The sequence below is a fragment of the Diabrotica virgifera genome, chromosome 8, assembly GCF_917563875.1.
Source record: "Diabrotica virgifera virgifera chromosome 8, PGI_DIABVI_V3a".
Taxonomy (NCBI): domain Eukaryota; kingdom Metazoa; phylum Arthropoda; class Insecta; order Coleoptera; family Chrysomelidae; genus Diabrotica; species Diabrotica virgifera.
In genome coordinates this window covers 107685401-107708597 of record NC_065450.1, presented here as the reverse complement: position 1 = coordinate 107708597, position 23197 = coordinate 107685401, and the positions used below count along the sequence as shown (strand labels likewise).

Here is a 23197-nt window from a genome sequence, read left to right as displayed (position 1 = left end):
ATCTCGAGGTTTTGGGCAACACAGTGGACTAGAGAGACGTCTTCTGGAACACTAAACAGATCTTGCTGAACTTCTGTGGTCACGCCAAATCTAGCACTCTTTCTCTCTGCGTAATTTGATGTAAATTCCTTAAAACTTGGTTGTGCGGCATCTTTCATCTCCTGTTGGAGGACTCGTGCTTCTTCTGTTTCATTTGAGCCAGCATATGGTGCAAGACGATTTAAGTGAATAACTTTTGGTTTACCGTTTGGCAACTTCTTAATTCTGTATATTACGTCATTTATTTTCTTCTAGTAGCAATCTGATTCTCGAAGCGTGAACATGTACCGTCATTCAAAGCGCTAGAGAATTTGCTTTCCTTATCGTAAAACTACCTAATTAACTAGTAATTACCTTATCAGCATCAAAAAATTGTTAAACTGAAAAGTAACAAAAACTAAGTGATTAGTGAAACAACCAAAAGAAATATGTTCCCTTCGGGGAATTTATTAGGATTTGATAATAATGTTCAGCCAATTTATCAACAAATGAATACTATACAGGATGTCCCAACAATAAATAACCAGAACCAGTCTAACCAAACAGCAGTAAAGCCGCAAGTACCATTTATGTATTTTAATCAAACACCATCTAACCAGATAACAAATCAAATGTCATGCCTAAACCAAATTCCTATTCCACCCCAAATAGCTATACCAAACCAAGCACAATTTCCTAGTCAAACAACTGCACAAAATATTCAAAACACTCAAAACCCTATTCAGTCACAATACACAACAGTATCCACAAACCCTCAATGCTCACTCTCATCATCACAAAACACCAATAACTACACAGATAGCGATAGCGACATAGAACTTAACGAAACAGAAAACCAAAATAAACATCCTTGGCAAGAAGTTGCTAATAAGAGAAAAAGGATGAAAAGACAAACAACTTCAGAAATTTCCAACCAAATCCAAACACAAAACAGATTTGATTCCCTCTCAAAAGAAAATATAGATGAACAAACAGATAATTTATCAAATACACAAAACACAGATATCACCAAAAAAGATCCGGCACCGCCACCAATCTATATTTATGGAGTTACTGACTATAGTTCTATGATAGCAAACCTTTCAACTGCAACTGCAGCAGAAACCTATTACAGCAAAACCATTTCAAATAATACAGTAAAAATTAACCCTACAAACTCAGACACCTACAAGAAACTCATACAGCACCTGAGAACAGAAAACATTGTACATCACACTTACCAACCGAAACAAGAGAGGGCCTATAGAGTTGTCATAAGAGGATTACACCATTCAATACCCACAGGAGATATCTCGCATGAATTAAATAATAAGGGTTTTAAAGTTCGCAATATAATTAACGTTAGACATAGAGTTAGCAAAGAACCATTGCCTTTATTCTTTGTCGATATAGAACCAAATGAAAACAACAAAAACATATTTAACCTGCAAGTCCTACGCAACAGCATAATAACAGTAGAACCACCTAGAATAAAAAATACAATAGTACAATGCACAAGGTGTCAAAAATACGGGCACTGGAAAGGTTACTGCCTGAGGCCATTCGCCTGTGTTAAATGCGGTGGATCACATGACACAAAAACCTGCAAAAAAGCACGCGACACACCAGCAACATGTGCCTTATGTAATGGTAATCATCCAGCAAACTATAAAGGATGTGCTATATATAAAGACTTGGTAAATTCGAAAAACAATAATATAACAAGCAGCATTCCTATACCTAGAGTTGCTAGCCTAAATAACCACATACATCACATAATAATGCTCACCACATACATCAATCACATGTAACATATGCTCAAGTTGCAGCAAATAATACTTCTTAATAAGACAACAACAATAATTCAGACCTTTCAAATAAACTTACAGAATTCCTCAACGAATTTAAAAATATGTTTGCACAATTGATAAACCAAAACAGCATGATACCAAGCATGCTTACAACAGTGATTAATAGAACGTCGTAATGGCTAACTCACTTAGGATAGCCGAGTGGAACGCAAATGGTCTAACAAACCATGTGCAAGAAATTAAACTATTTCTAAAATTAAACAAAATAGACATCCTACTTATATCTGAGAGTCACACAACTGAGAGGTCTTTTATAAAAATTCCGCACTACTCTGTCTATTACGCAAACCATCCAGATGGAACAGCCCATACTGGTTCAGTTTTAATAATTCGTACAGCCATAAAACACTACGAACTTGCTCCATATATCACCAACAAAATTCAGAGTACTATTATAAAAGTACATGCGCTCACCAGTCCATTAACAATAGCTTCTATCTACAGCCCACCACGCCACACCATCAATCTGGAGGAATACAGAGAGTTTTTTTAACAATTGGCTCACATTTCTTAGTGGCAGGGGACTGGAATGCAAAACATACAACCTGGGGAGCAAGACTGATATCTCCAAAAGACAGAAATCTATTAAAGATCATACAAGATAATAACCTGAAATACCTAACCACTGGTACCCCCACATACTGGCCCACTGATAACAACAAAATTCCTGATCTGTTAGACTTCGCTATAACTAAGGGAATACCTAAAATACACAGCGACATCACCACCAGTTTTGATCTACAATCGGACCACAGTCCCATCTTGATTACCTTAAGTACCAATATAATTTGGAAAACTCTTGCACCAAGGCTGTGTTCCAGTAACACGAATTGGGTTCAATTCAAAGAAGAAATCAATGAAAAAATATCTCTTGACATTCGACTCAAACACAAAAACGATATTGAGGAGGCTGTAAAATATCTAACGGAACAAATACAACAGGCCGCTTGGAAAGCTACTCCTGTAAAGGAAAAAACCATTGATCAAAGGTATAGTATACCCCTCCACATTAGAACACTAGTAGAAGAGAGAAGAAGAGCCCGTCGCAAATGGCAAAGAACAAGAAACGCGATAGATAAAACAAATCTAGCAAGGGGAAAAATAAAAGAAAAATTCCATTTTTATTCAGTTGCAATGCGGAGGCACAAAACAGGCTCACACACAGACTTCATTCCGCTATCCAAACAGCCAAAAACGAATTCTTCGAGAGATATGTCGCAAACCTTTCTCTTGACGACAACTCTCTTTGGAAAGCCACAAAGAAATTCAAAAAACCTGTAGTAATGAAATCACCAATTAGGAAAAATGATGGAACCTGGGCTCGATCAGATATAGAAAATCCAACAGATTCGCAGAACATCTATCAACCGTCTTCTCCACCCCACAGGCCAACGATATTAACGACGAGAAAATTAAAGACTTCCTCAATGCACCCTGTCAGCTATCATTACCACTAAAATACTTCTCACCAAACGAAGTCCGTAACGAAATCAACCTACTTAACCCTCATAAAGCTCCAGGATTTGACCTTATAACTGGCGAAATCTTAAAAAATCTCCCAAGAAAAGGTGTCGTCTTAATAACTATTATTTTTAACAGCCTCCTGAGACTATGCTATTTTCCAGTGCAGTGGAAGTATGCACAAATTATAACGATACCTAAACCTGGTAAACCTCTAACTGAAGCTAGTTCGTACAGACCAATAAGTCTCCTTCCGACTTTATCAAAAGTCTTCGAAAGGTTAATCCTTAACAGAATAGAAACAATAATACCTATAGAAAACCTGATCCCAGATCATCAGTTTGGTTTTCACTCAAATCTCTCCGCCATACAACAGTGCCATAGACTAGTCAACAAAATAAAAGAGAGCCTAGAAGGGAAACAAATCTGTCTATCAGCGTTCCTCGATATACAGCAAGCATTTGATAGAGTGTGGCACGAGGGTCTTCTCTTCAAAATAAAAACTCAGCTAACTGACCAAATCTATCTCCTCCTTAAATCATACCTGTCCGACAGATACTTACAAGTTAAATACGAAGGTACTCTATCCAACTATCACCAAATAAAATCCGGAGTACCTCAAGGCAGTGTTCTTGGCCCATTCCTTTACCAAATCTTCACTGCTGATATTCCTATTAGCGAAAATACACTATGGCAACATTTGCGGATGACACTGGTATACTAGCATCAGACATCAACGAAATATTAGCATTTAACAAATTGCAAAATCATCTCAATGAACTAGAAGACTGGCTTAGATGCTGGAAAATAAACGTCAACACAAACAAGTCTTGTCAAGTAAATTTCACAAATCGAAGAATTAGATGTCCACAACTACACCTAAATAATTCACCTATACCAATAAAAACCTGGGCCTTCATCTAGACGAAAAACTTACTTGGAAATCACATATTGCAGCCAAACGACGACACCTCGACCTAAAAGTTAAAAATATGAACTGGCTAATCAACAGAAGATCGCAGCTTTCATTAGAAAACAAACTGACCATCTATAAAACAATACTCAAACCAGTGTGGACATATGGAATTGAGCTGTGGGGCTGTAGCAAACCATCCAACACCAAAATACTACAGACATTCCAGTCAAAAACTATTCGTATGTTAGCTAAAGCCCCATGGTACGTGTCAAACCAAACCCTTCATGCAGACCTCAACATCCCCTTCATCAATGATGTGATTGCTGACCACTCCAGAAGATACATGAATCGCAGCGCAGACCATCCAAACCATCTCATAGACGAACTATTCAACCCCCCACTGGTTGATAGACGACTAAAAAGACTTTGGCCAGAAGACCTAGCTGCTAGGTAAATTCCAGAGAGTCGTCAATGGACGACACCTGCCACAAGCCAAGAACATACATCATATTTACTTATTACTGTATTGAAGTAGATTGTAAATTAGCAATAAATAAATAAATAAAAAAAATTATTTTCTTCTTATCTTCATACGGACCTTCCCATTGTCTTTGCAGTTTAGGACACAAGCCTCGACGACGTTGTAGATTATAAAGCCAGACAAGATCACCTACTTCGAAGCTTTCATTCTTGCATCGAGAGTCATATTGATCTTTCATTCTGTCACTGGCTCCCTGGATGTGTTGTCGGGCAAGTTCATGAATGTTGTTCATTCGTAACTTCGGGCGGTCGACGTATTCTTCGCCTGCAACATGTTCCTCGGAAGGTCTGCAGCCAAACTCTAGGTCGCAGGGCAACCGAACTTCCCGACCCAACATCAGGCAGGTTGGTGTTTGACCTGTAGTTTCATTCACGGCCGAGCGGTAGGCCATCAGGAATAAATGAATGTGTTGGTCCCAATCTCGCTGATGTTTAAGTACAACTTTGGACAAGTGTTTACCCATCGTTCGGTTCATCCTCTCGATCATCCCATCTGATTAAGGATGCAGGGGTGTTGTTCTGGTATTATTGGCACCAATCAATTTACAAACGTTTTGGAAAAGAGCTGACTCAAAGTTTCGCCCTTGGTCGGAGTGGATCTCCAAGGGAACACCAAATCGGCTGAAGAATTCTTTAACAAGTACCTCTGCAACGGTAGCAGCTTATTGATTCGGTAATGCATAGGCCTCGGTCCATTTGATAAAATAATCCATGGCTACCAGGATGTATTTATTTCCAGCATCGGTTTCTGGAAATGGACCTGCAATGTCGATTGCTACTCTTTCCATAGGACTGCCAACATTGTACTGTCTCATGGGTGCTCTCTTTTTACCAACTGGACCATTACCGGATGCACACAGTTCACATTTCCGGCACCATCTTCTTACATCATCTTTACAGTTCACCCAATAGAGCCGTTCTCGAACCTTTTGCAGAGTCTTCGTAATACCAAAGTGTCCACCTGATGTACCGTCATGCAACTGACGCAATACTTCTGACACTTTACTTTTAGGTACAATCAACTGAAGCTTAGATTCTGTACCATCATCGTTCTCAAAGTTTCTGTACAGAAGATCATCTTTTAGTACCAGGCAATTCCATTGGCTCCAGTAGGCCTTGACTTCTGGACTACATGCACTAATGTTCTGCCAACTAGGTCTCTCACCTTGCCGCATCCAATCCAATACTCTTTTTATACATGGATCATCTTGGGGGTCTTATAACTGTTGGGGCTGCCATTGCTCATTAATTACAGTGGTTCATCTCACGGGGCAAAATCGTTCCTCTAATTTGACACAGTGATTACAATTTGCACTGCATGGTCGTCTCGAAAGGGCATCAGCATTTGAATGAACTCTTCCGGCCCTGTGTTCTATCTCGTAATTATATTCTTGTAATCGTTCTAACCATCTTGCCATCTGGCTCTCTGGATTACGGAATTGTATGAGCCATTTTAGAGCAGCGTGATCGGTGCGAAGAAGGAGCTTTCTGCCATAAAAGTATTTATGGAAATGTTCGCAAGCCTTCACTACACCCAGCAGTTCTCTTCTGGTAACGCAATAGTTTCTTTCTGGTTTCGACAGGACTTTGCTGAAATAAGCGATGACTTTTTCCTGCCCATCCTGGATTTGGGAGAGAGCAGCTCCTATGGCACTGTTGCTAGCATCGGTATCCAAAACAAATTTTCCTGCCTGTTCCGGGTAGCTTAATATCGGTGCACTGATCAGAGCCATTTGTAGTTGTTAGAAAGCTTTTTGGCACTCTTCACTCCATGTATATTCTTTGCCCTCCTCCGTCAACTTTGTTAGGGGCTTGGATATATTGGCAAATCCTTTGACAAATCGTCGGTAATATGTACATAAGCCAAGGAAACTTCTAATTTCATGTTTATCTTTTGGTACTGGCCAATCTTTAATTGCTTCAATCTTTTCAGGATCAGCTGTTACACCATTACTCGATACAATATGTCCCAAGTACTTAACTTCTCGTCGAAACATGTGACATTTCTTCGGACTTAACTTCAAGTTCGCTGCTCTCAATCGTTGAAAGACTTCTATTAGATTCTTGGCATGTTCATCAAAGGACCTTCCAACCACAATTACATCATCCAAGTAAACCAGGCATGTTTTCCATGTTAGACCTCTTAAAACTGCCTCCATTAATCTTTCAAATATGGCAGGAGCATTACATAAACCAAACGGCATAGCCGTGAACTGCCAAAGCCCTGATCATATCGAAAATGCGGTTTTCTCCCGATCGGCTGGCTCCATGTCTACTTGCCAATATTAACTTTTTAAATCGAGGGTGGAGAACCAACGAGAACCGTAGAGAGTATCCAATGTATCGTCTATTCTGGGCAAAGGATAACTATCTTTTTTTGTTACCGCATTGAGCTGGCGGTAGTCGATACAAAAACGCGTTGAACCATCTTTCTTCTTTACCAGAACTACTGGTGATGTCCATGGACTGTTCGAAGGTTCAATTACCCCTTGTTTGTCCATATCCTTGATAATCTCTTCGGCCTCATCTCTTTTCGCAAATGGAAGTCATCTAGGCCGATGTCTGATTGGCTGAGCGTCTCCGGTATTTATTTTATGCGTTACTATGCTTGTTTTGCCCTTATCCTTCTTATCAATAGCAAAATCATCTTGATACTCTATCAGCATAGACCTCACTTTTTCCGTTCGTTCATGATCAAGATCTTGGCATCTTTCAGTGATCATCTCGATAAGGTCTTTTGGATACTTTGACTTCGATGATTTCTCATTGGTATTCATAGAGCAAATTGAAGCCACGGGAACACACTGTTCGATCAAAGCTCCTCTACTTAACTTGATAGCAGGTTCCCTTAAATTCATAACTCTTACAGGGATGACATCTCGAACTCTTACCAAAGTTTTCGCCGTTAGGAACTCGACATTGTCCACATCTTCGACCATCCTTAAACTTCCCTCTCGGCAGTGTCCATCAAGTATGGTCATCAGAATTGTCTCACTATTACCGGGTATGGTTACGTCGCATCTAGTTAGTAGGCGGATGACATCTTCTTTGTCGTCGTGAAAGGTCAACTCTTCACCATTGATCCTGAGAACTTCATTTTGAACATCCAATATTGCACCCACTTTTCTTAGTACGTCCATCCCCAATATGAACTCGTCGGAGTCTCGGCAATTAATACTTGATGTTCAACTGTGGTCTGGCCAATGGATACTGACATATTAGCCTCGCCATATGTATTAATTAGCTCACCAGTCGCTGTTCTAAGCTTGACTGTTGCAGGTGATAACTTATGATGGCCTCGTACTACGTCTGGACGTGCGATAGTTCTTGTTGCACCTGTATCCACCAAAAACGATCTATATCTATTATTGATACGACCTTCGATGTATAAGTTGTGGATTCCACTGGAGGACGTAAGGTTGCCAGTTACTATTGGGGCTCTAGTTCTCGAGGTCGGCAGTTGCCCCTTGGTGTCGACCCGTTCTAGTTTTCCGACTGCTGGACGATCTTCTTACAATTACGACGAATGTGGCCTACGTCGCCGCAATTCCAACATTTAGGCTCGCGTCTCTTTGGCATCTCGTTACGAAATACTCTCCGTATCATTTCCTCCAGACGTTCATTGTTGTGTTCGTCACTTTCTTCAATAGTTCTTACTCTATGGCTTCGTGAAGTTTGACTAGCCGTTTCGTGTTCCAATGCAATAGCAAGTGCTTCATCTAAAATTTTCGGTTTTGCTAGTCGTAAGGCTTTCTGTAGTTCACTATCTTTCAGCCCATTGACGAAGGTGTCTACTGCAATTTCTTCTAAAACGCTGTCTAGCACCTGTGGATAAGCCAACCGCACCACACGAGCCACATCTGCTTCAAATTCTTGCAGATTCTCACTTGCTCGTTGACTTCTACTTCGCAGTTGTGCTTTGTATACTTGTTGTAGATGGGCATCTCCATAACGTTTTTCTAGACGAGTGAACAAGGTCTGGTAACAATTTTCTTGACCCTTAGGAATTGACCTTAATATATCTGCAGCATCACCTCGTAAAGCAGCAGTCAAGGAAACAGCCTTTTCTTGTTCGGTCCAATGATTGGCGGTCGCAATAGCTTCAAACTGTCTAAGGTATATGGACCAAGAGGACTTTCCATCAAATGGTGGTAATTTGAATCTCATGTTATGCGACGTTTCGTCTCTCGGTAGTTCATCTTTCACTACAGGATCTCAAGCTACTGCATTAACTGACGGTTACACTATTGTATCGGTTATCATGCTCTCTAATTCTTTGATCTTCTCTTCTACGGCTAAAACTACTGCATTAACTGAAGGTAGAACCTTCGTATTGGTTACCATAGTCTCTAGTTGTTTGATCTTCTCTTCTAACATTTCTTTATTGTCGTCTACACTTTTCTGTATTTTATCAAATGTTCTAGAAACTTCGTCAAATTTCTCGTTCTGTCTGGAAACTTCTTTAATTACTTGGGAAACACTTTCAAATTTCTCGTTGCCCTGTCTACAAACTTCTTCAAGTTTCTCGTGGTTCTTTCTAGAAGTTTCATCAATCTTTTGAGAAACACTTTTGAATTTCTCGTTGTTCTGTCTACTAACTTCTTCAAGTTTCTCGTTGTTCTGTCTACTAACTTCTTTAATTACTTGAGAAGTCTCATCGAATCTTTCATTATTCTTTTTAGAAGTTTCATCAATCGTTTAGAAACAGTTTTTAATTTCGATAAGATTGCTTGTTCTGCTGACTGGAAGTGGAACGTCTCTGGATCATCTCCGTTCTTCGTGAGGACTTCCTCGAGTCGTACTTGTAGGACTTTCTTGGTCCCACTGCTGTCTTCATCCCGTTCCTCTAGCTGTTCACGGAGCTGTTTTACGGAAAGTTCTTGTAGCAACATCTTTGGTCGGCACACACGTACTTTTCAAAATGTCTTTTAAAAGTCTTTCCGAAAACCGAACAATTAACGCACTCCGATTATTCCCGACGAATAAAGTTCAAAAGTCTTTTAAAATTTAATTTATTTACCACTCCCACACCGGACATCAATATAACGTAATTACGGTTAAAATAATACTCTCGGTTCGTTTATACGAATTTATTTATACAAGTTACAGATCGAATTTATATTATCAACTAACCCTATTTACAAAATTTATCCGTATTTATAGCCCAGTCGTTATTCTGGAACAATCGACGCTCATCTCTAGTTATTGTCCAGACATTCGGAGAATTTCTCGTCTTTCATCCCGCTACATCGCGTCTTATCTAGAAACATCGACGTGGAATGTGTAAGCGGAGATGAGATCTGTTATACGAGGATCAGTCATTAATTATTTTGTGACAATACGGTATTTCCACAAAAATTAAAATTTTTAGTAATTATTTACAATAATTTCTTTATATTATCATAAGTAATGATTTTTGATTGGTTTAGAACGCATATTTTTGAAAAGAAGGTATAATTTAAAAAATCAAAATTTTTAATATTATCCTAATTTTCATTTTCTTTTGATAATAACTTCAAAAATACTTATATACGTAAAAAATGATACATAAGCAAATTTTAGGTTTTTGTGTATCAAATATTTGATCTGTTTTACTATTTCTGTAGGACAAAAAATAACCGAGATAATAATGTTTAAATCTTAAATTTTGCTGCGAGAACCATGTAACCGGGGCAATTTGACCTTTTATTCTTAAAAAAGTTAAGGATCTAAAAGACTAAATTTAACGTGGTTTATATAGCACTTGGAATTATCTTTCAAATGGTTTTTAAGAGAACCAGATGTAAAAATTAACGGAGTTATTAAAAAAACAATATTTTTTGGAAAAATTTTTAAAAAATAAATTTGGAAAATTTTTGGACATAAATTGTAATGCTATCAACTTGTTCGGGGGCTCGTTTGATAGATATTTCCAAGAACTTTGACAAATGTTTTATAAGTTTATGTTATAAAATGCATCATTTTCCCGTTATTTAAGCTTGAATATTTAGATTTGGGTACTAGCCGAAAAAAATATACATTCAATTACCTTTAACTCACTTCTAGTTAACAATAAAAGGTTTGTATAGTAAGAAGTTTATTTTGTTTTTTATTAGCTTCAATTTTGGTAAGAACAACTTTTTTGTAAAAACTTATAGTTTTTGAGTTATTTATGAAAAATCGTTCAAAAACATGCATTTTTCTAACGAAAAATTAAAATCTTTGATCTTTAATAACTCAAAAAGTTTTGATTTACTTTAATAACTTTATATAACAAATTTTGCTTAGAATTTGTCCCTCTATCGAATTATAGGGTTGTTATAAAAGAAATTATTTCTGCCCCCCACCCCCAGAAGGGCTGGAATGCACCCCCACGGTAAAAGCGCAAGTTGGAACTATGTCACCTTTGTTCCTTAAGATATCCTCTAACCACTCACCAATTTTCGTACAAATCGATGGAGGTTCAACGAAATCGGAGGTAATAGCTCATATCCACCTTCAGTAACTGCACTATTATACACTAAGCGTCAAAATTAACGCACCACCCTAAAAATGGGACATTTTTATGTCTCGTATTTCCTAAACCTGTTGTCCGATTTGACCGATTTCTTTAGTATAATATAGCTTTATTCTTCAAGAATATTGATGTAATAATATTTTTTTTTTTTTATTTAATGTTGTAATATTTACAATCTCTCCTCAACTGAGAACAATAGGTAAATTATTTGACAAAAATTGAAAATTTTGACCTGTAGAGGGAGATCCAGTGATCACCCTCTTTACATAAATTAAATTAAAACAAATTAAAATAAGTTTAGTTATCACAGATTATTCGAATCTTCTTGCTAGATCCACTACTTTGAATCTCTTCAGGCGTCGTACATCATTGTGGTCATCAGTAAGGTTGCTGGCTAACTCATTTGGATGAGATTCTAGTCTCTTGGAATATTTTTTGTAATATTCCGTTATTACTGTTTTTATGGATGGCACATTGAGGTCTTGCTCTATCACATAGTTTGGCACGTACCAAGGGGCATTCGGCATTGTTCTAAGGACTTTGTTCTGGAATCTCTGCAATATTTCTAGGTTAGTTTGACTGGCTGTCCCCCAAAGTTGGATACCATAGGTCCACACTGGTTTTAATATAGTTTTATATATCAGCAGTTTGTTTTCAAGTGATAGTTGAGATTTACGACCGATGATCCAGTACATTTCTCGAAATTTTATTCCTAGTTGTTTTCTTTTTGTAAAAATGTGTTTTTGCCAAGTTAATCTCCTATCAAGATGGATTCCTAGGTACTTGACAGTATCGGTTTGTGGGAGTTGAGTTTCATTTAGTGTTACAGATGGACATGTTTGTCTTCTCATGGTGAAGGTTACATGGATGGATTTACTCTCATTCGCCTTTATCTTCCATTTTTTAAGCCATATTTGTATATTATTAAGGTCTTTCTGAAGGGTTCTGGATGCTGTATTTGGATCATGGTGAGAGGCTAGTACAGCAGTGTCATCAGCAAAAGTTGCACACATTGTTTTGTTACTTGTGGGTAGGTCAGCAGTGTAGAGCAAGTACAATATCGGTCCCAAGACACTTCCTTGTGGTACTCCGGCTTTTATTGGTCTTAGGCTTGTGTATTCATTATCCTGCTTGACTAGGAAATGTCGGTTGGAAATATAGCTTTTTAGGATTTGATAAAAAGGATGAGGAAGGTTTTTCTTTAGTTTAAAGAGCATACCAGCATGCCATACCTTGTCGAAGGCCTGACCAATGTCCAGGAATGCAGCAGAACAATACCTTTTATTTTCTAGATCACTTCTGATGTGTTTTACCAGTCTATGTACCTGTTCTATCGTTCCGTGTTGTGTTCTGAACCCAAATTGGTGTTGGGGAATTAGTTTCCTTTCGTCTATAACTGGGGATAATTGTTTAAGGAGAAGTTTTTCCAAAATTTTTTATAGAACAGGTAGCAGGCTTATTGGTCTGTATGAAGTCACCTGAGTTTTATTTTTCCCTGGCTTAGGTTTGAGAATAATTTGAGCAACTTTCCATTGTTCTGGGTAGTAACCTAGCCTAAATATTGCATTAAATACTTGCGTTATCATTTTCAGACCTTTGCATGTCAATTGCTGCAGTACTTTCCCGTTGATCAGGTCATACCCTGGAGCTTTTTTTGGACTGATTTCATGCTGGATCATATTTCTAACTTCTTTAGTGGTGATTTTTTGTATAGGTAAATCCATCTGGTAGGGCGATTCCAGGAAGTCATTTATTTCTTCCTCTGTGTCACCATCTTCCATGGGATGTGGCTGGAATACATTAGTGAGGTGATTTGCAAATGCTTCGGCTTTTTCCTTATTATTTCTACACCAGTTTCCCTCTTGGTTTCGTATTGGTGGTATTTGTTGTTTCGGGTGTTTGATTTTTCTCGTGGCCTTCCAAAGGGTATATTCACTATCTGCGTTTGCTCATAAACCTGTAAGATATTCTTGTATTTTGTTATTTTTGATATTATGCAATTGTAGTTTAATTTCCTTGGTGATTTTATTTAATTTCGCCTTGTTCTCATGTGTTCTTTTTCTTCGCCACTCTTCCTTTATTTTTCTCTTTCTAGCAACCATTTCCTTTATTACAGTTGGGCAATTCTCTTTCAATTCTGTTTGGTAGCAGTCAGGGGTAGCATACCAAGCAGCTTCTTGTATAGATTTCTGAAGATTTTCTACTGCTGCGTAGATGTCACTTTCTGTTTTCAATGGGATGTTTATGTCAATTAGTTCATCTAGTTTAGTCTTGAAAATGCTCCAGTCTGTTTTGTTACTGTATAGTGATGGTTGTTTAGTACTGTTTGTTATTTGTGCATACCATGTCGCGATTACGCTAGAGTGGTCAGAGGGTAGATCGTAACAAGATTCTACTTTTGCCAATTTAACATTAATTCCTTTAACAATATAAAAGTCGAGTAGATCAGGTATTTTTGCATTGTCGGTAGGCCAGTAAGTTGGTTCCCTTGTGGTGAGGTAATTTGCATTGGTCGCATTTATAGCTTTAAGAAGTTCTCTGCCTTTTGTGGTAATAATTCTGGATCCCCAGGTAGTATGCTTAGAATTAAAATCTCCTCCTGCTATAAATCTATTTCCTAATGTTTTAAAGAAATTTTCAAACTGTTCCGTTTTGTTATTGTGCTTTGGCGGACAGTATATAGCTGATACTGTTAGTGGGCCTAGTTGATCTTCCACAACAATGCTGGTGGCCTGTAGATAGTCGCATTCATGTTTTTGTATTTCGTAGTGCTTTAGTTTATTACTAACTATTATTGCAGTGCCTCCATGTGCTTTTTCGTTGGGATGTTGCGTATGATAAGTTGTAAATCGTGGAATATTGATGTGGTTTTTGGATGTAAAATGAGTTTCTGTAATCAGCATTATGTCAATTTTTTGTGTGTTAATAAATAGTTTTAATTCTTCTACATGTTGACTTAAGCCATTGGCGTTCCATAATACTAGCTTTAGTAACTGAGTCATTTCTGGTTGAGAATCATGGTCAGGAGGTTGAGCATAGTGCTCATTTGTTCCGTCAGTTTTTTTAACATGTCTTTCAGTTCTGACATGTCTGTGTGGTTATTAGTTTGATTTGGTATATGTTGTGTAGTAGTTTGGTTGGAGGCTTGCTGGTTAACTGCTTGCGTTGCTTGTGCGTATGTTATTCCAGGTTGCACATAGTTGACTGTTGTAGTTCTATCTTGGTTTGTCCTCGCGTTGTGTCGTCTCAAGTTAGGGAATTTAAGTTTTTGTAATTGTTTGTGAACTTCACACCCTCTATAATTTGCGGGGTGATTTTCACCACAGTTAGCACATTTAACATTACTGTCTCTGGTTTTCCTTGGACATTCTTTAGTGTAATGAGGTTCTGCGCATTTGACACAGCACGGTTGTTTATTGCAGAAGTTTTTTGTGTGGTTGTATTTTTGACATCTACTACATTGCGGAATTATTCTCTTGACATGCGGTGCTTCGAATTCTACTATGGAATGCATTACTTGTTTAATGTTATAGATGTCCTTGTTATTATCTGTTGTTTCTAGATCAATGTAGAACATAGGCAGCGATTTTTTAGTTTGGTTGTGTAGTATATTCCATAATTTATAACATTATGGTTTTTGGTTTTAAGATCTTTTATCTCTTCTAAATTTGTCGTGGGGTGCATGCCTTTAAGAACCACTCGGTAGTGTCTTTCACTTTTAGGTTTATAAGTGTGGAAGTCCGTGTTTTTTGTTTTTAGAGCATTTATTATGGCGGTGTATGCTTTGTCTGATTTTGGTTGAATTTTTATTTGTTCGCTGTTGATAGCTTTAGTGATAAAATCATTTTCTGCTACTTGTTGCAATAGATCGATAAGAGGCTTGCAGATCTGCACGCCTGATACAAATATTGGAGGTGGTTTTGGTTTTGCATCTGTATTTTTAACTGTGTCTTCCAAATTGTCACTTTCATCTATTGAACTTAGTGCTTCAAATTGATTTTGTGTTGTTATAGGTTTACTTAACCAGTACTCACCAAGTTTTGTTTGTCTTTTGTTACTTCTAGGCATTTCTGGACTGCTTCTTAATCTTTTTCCGGTAACCTCATTCCATTGCTGTTCTTCAATACTGGCTGTTTGTTCATTTGTTTGGTTTATTTGTAGTGAATCATTAGGTTGTTGGGAACAAGTGGGAATTTGTATAGGATTTTGGATCATTGGAGCCATGGTTTTTACATTTTGTTCATAATTTGGTTGGGAATAAAAGCCTGTTGAAAAGTTGTTCATGTTACCTGCTCGGTTGATACGCCACTGGAATCATTGCTGACGATAACTCGCTGCTAACAGCTTTCAATGAGCCAATGTTCTTTTACTTATTAACGTTAAAAATTAAAATGTTATTAATAAAATATAAACACTCGTAAAATCCGCAATAACTAATTGCTTTGTTTAAAAACTTTAAAAAAATTTTATTTTGTTTTTTATTAGCTTCAATTTTGGTAAGAATAACTTTTTTGTAAAAACTTATAGTTTTTGAGTTATTTATGAAAAATCGTTCAAAAACATGCATTTTTCTAACGAAAAATTAAAATCTTTGATCTTTAATAACTCAAAAAGTTTATTTACTTTAATCAAAAAGATTTACTTTAATAACTTTATATAACAAATTTTGCTTAGAATTTGTCCCTCTATCGAATTATAGGGTTGTTATAAAAGAAATTATTTCTGCCCCCCACCCCCAGAAGGGCTGGAATGCACCCCCACGGTAAAAGCGCAAGTTGGAACTATGTCACCTTTGTTCCTTAAGATATCCTCTAACCACTCACCAATTTTCGTACAAATCGATGGAGGTTCAACGAAATCGGAGGTAATAGCTCATATCCACCTTCAGTAACTGCACTATTATACACTAAGCGTCAAAATTAACGCACCACCCTAAAAATGGGACATTTTTATGTCTCGTATTTCCTAAACCTGTTGTCCGATTTGACCGATTTCTTTAGTATAATATAGCTTTATTCTTCAAGAATATTGATGTAATAATATTATTGCCAAACAGGTAAGTGTCATTGTATACCGGGTGTAACAATGATAGTGTGTTTTTTCCTCAAAGTTTGGAACACCCTGTGAAATATTCTAGCGTATATAAAATATTGAAATTAAAACTTAACTGTAGTCTTAGGCTTTTTTTAACATTTTGCTTTATGAGTCATTCGCTTATGTTGGATAATAATAAAGTTAGTTACTTTAACAACTTACCCCAGGCTGTGGGTGAAAAATAGGTCGATTTCAGGATATAATTCAGGAATTTTTGAAACATATCAGGTGTTGTAAAGAACGATGCCAGGAATAACTTCTACTAAAATGTAACCAAAAATATTGTGCGCTTTTTTTTTATATTGCGATTTTCATTTGTTAAATTTGCAATTTTTAAAGATTTTTAATTTTGCAGCTTAGGATATTGATTTTAGAGAAAAACTTTTTAATAGAAAGTTGTAGTAAATTAAAAACCTACAATTTGAGCTATGGTAAGTTTAATTTCGTTTATTGGTTATTGCAAAACAGCCTGCGAAAGGTCCAAAATGGCCGTTTTTTACAATTGCATTATTTATTTTACAAATAATTTTTTTATATTTTTTAAAGCTTTAAAATGAAGATCTTTCAATTCCAAAGATAAAAAAAAGTTGTAAAGCCAGATTAACGAATTTGTTGGTTAGATATTATAAATTGTTTATCCCAAGAGGTCAAATGTCGAAGGCTATAACTTTTTGAAAAAAAATTGTAGAGAGTTGGTGAAACATCCAATCTCCTTCTAAAGAGTTATATTTTCATATTCTGATGTAAATAAATGCGTAAATCATTTTTAAACCTCTAATTTTTGGGTTTAAAAATAAGGGGGCAAATTTCGTTATAAAAATTTAGAGCTGAAGCGGCCCTGTACATCCTATGAGTTTTTAACTTACAGATTATTGTTGCTGAAGACGAAACGAAGATTTATAAAAAAATAAAAAATTTCTACAACCAACTGAAGCCGAGATAATTTTTGGGTTTGAAAATATAATAATGTATGAAATATATAACTATATTTTTAATTTTTTTCATTGTTATATGTAATAATATTACTTCTTATTATACAATATAAAACTTTTTCTTCTTGTAGTGACTATCCGTTTTGGATGTTCGCCAACATCCAAAACGGATAGTCATTACAAGAAAAAAAAGTTTTATATTGTATAATAAGAAGTAACATTATTATTATTATATCTATATACCAATGAGAAAATTAAGAATATAGTTATATATTTCATATATGTATCATTTTTGTAATATTATTTCTTCAGAAATGAGATTTCACATATAAAAGTTTATCAAGAAAAACAAATACAGAGGTAAACAGACTGTATATTATAATGGTAATATTATTAAATTGTTTTATGTCAAAATTTATTACAAGTTACGTAAAAATTTTCCGAGCGCGCGGATTTGAAGCGAGCCGGGCGATTTGCAAAATTCTTCCGCTCGCAAAAGCACCGATTTTAAAAATAATTTTTAATAATTAAGTGTAATTATATTTTATAATAATTTTTATTTTAAGATAATATCAGTCTTTCTTTAGTCAATGACTGTAAAATAATTTCTTAATTGTTATAAATAAAGACACTACGATTTAAGAAAAAAAACAATGATCTCGGCTTCAGTTGGTTGTAGAAAATTTTAATTTTTTTATAAATCTTCGTTTCGTCTTCAGCAACTTTAATCTGCAAGTTAAAAACTCGTAGGATGTACAGGGCCGCTACAGCTCTAAATATTTATAACGAAATTTGCCCCCTTATTTTCAAACCCAAAAATTAGAGGTTTAAAAATGTTTTACGCATTTATTTACATCAGAATATGAAAATATAACTCTTTAGAAGGAGATTGGATGTTTCACCAACTCTCTACGATTTTTTTTTTCAAAAAGTTATAGCCTTCGACATTTGACCTCTTGGGATAAACACTTTATAATATCTAAGCAACAAATTCGTTAACCTGGCTTTACAACTTTTTTTTATGTTTGGAATTGAAAGATCTTCATTTTAAAGCTTTAAGAAATATAAAAAAAAATGATTTGTAAAAAACGGCCATTTTGGACCTTTCCAGGCTGTTTTGCAATAACCAATAAACGAAATTAAACTTACCATAGCTCAAATTGTAGGTTTTTTTAATTTACTACAACTTTATATTAAAAAGTTTTTCTCTAAAATGAATATCCTAAGCTGCAAAATTAAAAATCTTTAAAAATTGCAAATTTAACAAATGAAAATCGCAATATAAAAAAAGCGCACAATATTTTTGGTTACATTTTAGTAGAAATTATTCCTGGCATCGTCCTTTACAACACCTGATAGGTTTCAAAAATTCCTGAATTATATCACGTTTTTTCACCCACAGCCTGGGGTAACTAGCAATGTTATTCATCAGTACAGGGTGTTTCTAAATAAGTGCGACAAACATTAAGAGATAATTCTGCATGAAAAAATAATGGCCGTTTGCTTTATAAACATATATCTGCAAATGCTTTGTTTCCGAGATACGGGATGTTGAATTTTTTCTTACAAACTGATGATTTATTTATTGCTCTAAAACTGGTTGAGATATGCAAGTGAAATTTGGTAGGTTTTAAGAAGTAGCTATTGCGCATTTTTTGACATACAAATAAGAATTTTATATTCACCATTGGCGTGCATATCAATGGTATGCACGCCAATGGTGAATAGAAAATTCTTATAAAAGGTATATTTGTTAAAATCCCTATACAGGGCTACATCAAAGACAGAACTAGTTTTCGATCGGTTGACCGATCATTATCAGTGCAATCTTAGAATCTACATGCAAGCCACCAAAGTAAAAATAACAGGGTAAAAACCCTTTACAATTGATCCGTCATCGGAACATATGACAAAGATGTGAATTATAACATGGATGATTAAGATATTTTCGCCCGAGGTACCAATGAGCTCTATCTGACAAGTTCACATCATGACTGTATGGAAGCAAGTCTTAGTTGCAAAATTCTTAGTTGCAAAATTCTTAGTTGTATGTAAAAAATGAGCAATAACTACCTGTTAAAACCTACAAAATTTCATTTGCATATCTCAACCGGTTTTAGAGCAATAAATAAATCGTCAGTTTGTAAGAAGAAATTCAACATCCCGTATCTCGGAGACGAAGCATTTGTGAACATATGTTTATAAAGCAAACGGTCATTATTTTTTGCATGCAGAATTACCCTTTAAAGTTTGTCGCACCTATTTAGAAACACCCTGTATTGATGAATAACATGCCTAGTTGTTAAAATACGTAACTTTTTTATTATACCACATCAGCGAATAAATCAAAAAGTAGAATGTTAAGAAAGCCTAAGGCTACAGTTGGGTTTTAATTTTAATATTTTATTTACTCTAGAATACTCCACAGGGTGTTCGAAACTTTGAGGAAAAAACACACTATAATTGTTACACCCGGTATACAATGACACGTACCTGTTTGGCAATAATATTATTATATCGATATTCTTGAAGAATAAAGCTATCGTATAGTAAAACAATCACTAAAATCGGACAACAGGTTTAGGAAATACAAGACATCAAATATGTCCCATTTTTAAGGTGGTGTGTTAATTTTGATGCTTAGTGTATTATTCTAAATAAAATATGAAAAAATTAAGCTTTATACTTTAACGAAAGTAACATAATATTTTACACACCTTTCCTACCTGTTACCTGCTCAATTAACCACGATCCAAACTCCGTACTCGCTCATTGTTTTTACCTGTGTTAGGGACATGCGCAGATAAAATTTCAGCTTTTATTAAATATAGAATGCCTGGTGGCCCCGGGCTCTTGGGCTATTTTGTTTCCATCTTTTTAAAGCACTTTCGAGTATATTTTAAATAAAATGTGGGACAGGCAACATCCTTGCTTCTTCAATACTTTTGATTATAAATCCCGTTGTTATTTTGTCCCTGTTTTTATTTTTGTTATGGGTTAATTATATAGTACTTTGACGTCTTTTATTAATTCTATAGTAATATTCGTGCTTTCCATTGATTACCAGAGACACAGATCCTCTTCTTTAAGATTAAAGTTGGAGTATTTTCCGATTTTTATAATCTCTTTAGCATTGACTAATGTAACGTTTTGAAAATTTTCAGAAACTGCTTCTTGAAGCTATGAGCTATTGCAACGATAAATTAACAACAGAGGAAAGACGAAGAAATAGTCACGGACCTATGTTAATTTACATGTACACGCCAAGAGATAGAGAACCTTATCAAGCACCAGCCTATTTTCCAGAAATTCCCAAAAATCACACAGAAGTGAAGACTTTATTGTATTCAGATATTTTAATACCACGAGAAAAATTAGTAAAGGGTGCTTATCCCGGAGCGTTAATGAATGTTTACTATCCGGGCTTCCCAACCATGAAACATCTTAAATATAGGGTAAAGAAATTATTTAATTTTTTTTTCTTTTGAGTTGTATGACTACGGGCCCTTCAAGGCTCATTCGCCGTTTCACCAATTTTGCACATTTATTTTACAATATATTTTCCTATACCTATCTACTTAACATTTTCTATCCTACTTATCCTACATCATTTATAAGGATTGACCACTGGTCAGTGGGAATTCCACATCAGGCAAAAGCATAGGTTTACTTATAAATAATTTAAAATAGATTTTAATTTCGGTCTTTTAGTTAGTTTATAATTTGATTTTTATATTTTTAATATGTTCTATAAACAATTGCATTAATTATGTATTAATAATTTGTGATTATAAGACTTCTTGTCTTCTATACATATATATATATATATACATATATATATATATATATATATATATATATATATATATATATATATATATATATATATATGAAATAAACGAAAGGATTTCTCTGGTGTACAGAAGAAATCCTTTCCGTAGCGGCCGTGACCATGTGAATTCAAAGTCTTGATAAAAGACTATGAAACGACAAAAGATACCTCTTTGTATCACAGATTTGTCTACAAAGCCACGTTATTCGCTACGCATTCCTCAATAACGTGATAATATGAAAGAACGGCCATTGCATTTTATTACACTTCGACCACCACCGGTATTCTACACGACGTGTTTCGCAGGTTATGTCAACCGCTCGTCAGGAACACCTAGGTGAAGTGGTCGAAGAGGAATAAAATGCATGGGGCCTTCCTGGTAATAATAAAATACCAGAGTACACTAGGTACGACATCTATATGAAATAAACGAAAGGATTTCTCTGGTGTACAGAAGAAATCCTTTCCGTAGCGGCCGTGACCATGTGAATTCAAAGTCTTGATAAAAGACTATGAAACGACAAAAGATACCTCTTTGTATCACAGATTTGTCTACAAAGCCACGTTATTCGCTACGCATTCCTCAATAACGGAGAAACCGTGATAATATGAAAGAACGGCCATTGCATTTTATTACACTTCGACCACCACCGGTATTCTACACGACGTGTTTCGCAGGTTATGTCAACCGCTCGTCAGGAACACCTAGGTGAAGTGAATAACGTGGCTTTGTAGACAAATCTGTGATACAAAGAGGTATCTTTTGTCGTTTCATAGTCTTTTATCAAGACTTTGAATTCACATGGTCACGGCCGCTACGGAAAGGATTTCTTCTGTACACCAGAGAAATCCTTTCGTTTATTTCATATAGATGTCGTACCTAGTGTACTGAAGTCTGGTATTTTATTATTACCAGGAAGGCCCCATGCATTTTATTCCTCTTCGACCACTTCACCTAGGTGTTCCTGACGAGCGGTTGACATAACCTGCGAAACACGTCGTGTAGAATACCGGTGGTGGTCGAAGTGTAATAAAATGCAATGGCCGTTCTTTCATATTATCACGGTTTCTCCGTTATTGAGGAATGCGTAGCGAATAACGTGGCTTTGTAGACAAATCTGTGATACAAAGAGGTATCTTTTGTCGTTTCATAGTCTTTTATCAAGACTTTGAATTCACATGGTCACGGCCGCTACGGAAAGGATTTCTTCTGTACACCAGAGAAATCCTTTCGTTTATTTCATATAGATGTCGTACCTAGTGTACTGAAGTCTGGTATTTTATTATTACCAGGAAGGCCCCATGCATTTTATTCCTCTTCGACCACTTCACCTAGGTGTTCCTGACGAGCGGTTGACATAACCTGCGAAACACGTCGTGTAGAATACCGGTGGTGGTCGAAGTGTAATAAAATGCAATAGCCGTTCTTTCATATATATATATATATATATATATATATATATATATATATATATATATATATATATATATATATATATATATATATATATTGATACATGTATCCATGTAACTTCCAAAGTAGATACTCGTAATACGTTGTCACTTCATATATACCGTTATGACTTCCGATTTCGGAAGTCACAACGTTTTGCCTAAATTTTTACGAATTTGGCTACTAGATGGTATTAGAAGGCTTATATCAAAAATTTCACTAGAAGTCACATCGTATCTAATATACTCATAAGATCAGATTTTAGTACGACGGTATATCATCAGCGCTAGTGTCGCTCCCGTACGAAAATGCACGTGATATACACAACGCGTAGGGACTTCCGTATACCACACCGCTCGTTGTGACTTCCGTTATTTGGCAACGCTGTGCAAACGTTCCCAGACGCCAGACATTTCATTGTTATAGATTTGCGGTCGTAGTATTTTGTGCAGCTGTTATTTAAATATGAGTAGTAGCAGATCTGATTTACTTTCATAGTTAGCGTTAAATTAAATATATTATCTCTATAATTAGTATATTATACATGTACAAAATTCAAAGTGTCCATTAAATAATATAAATTA

General features: G+C 35.8%; 1 protein-coding gene across 2 annotated transcripts in view; it reads left to right on the top strand.

Moving 5' to 3' along the window:
* LOC126889626 (5'-3' exoribonuclease 1) overlaps positions 1-23197 on the top strand; it is a 699515-nt gene that overhangs the window by 218139 nt on the left and 458179 nt on the right. Inside the window, exon 5 of one of the 2 annotated variants that reach the window (XM_050658102.1) lies at positions 20493-20783. The exons of the other annotated variant lie outside the window; for it this stretch is intronic. Within the exon in view, the coding sequence (XP_050514059.1) occupies positions 20493-20783 (291 nt within the window). The remainder of the gene's footprint in view (positions 1-20492; positions 20784-23197) is intronic. 2 annotated transcript variants of the gene reach the window in all.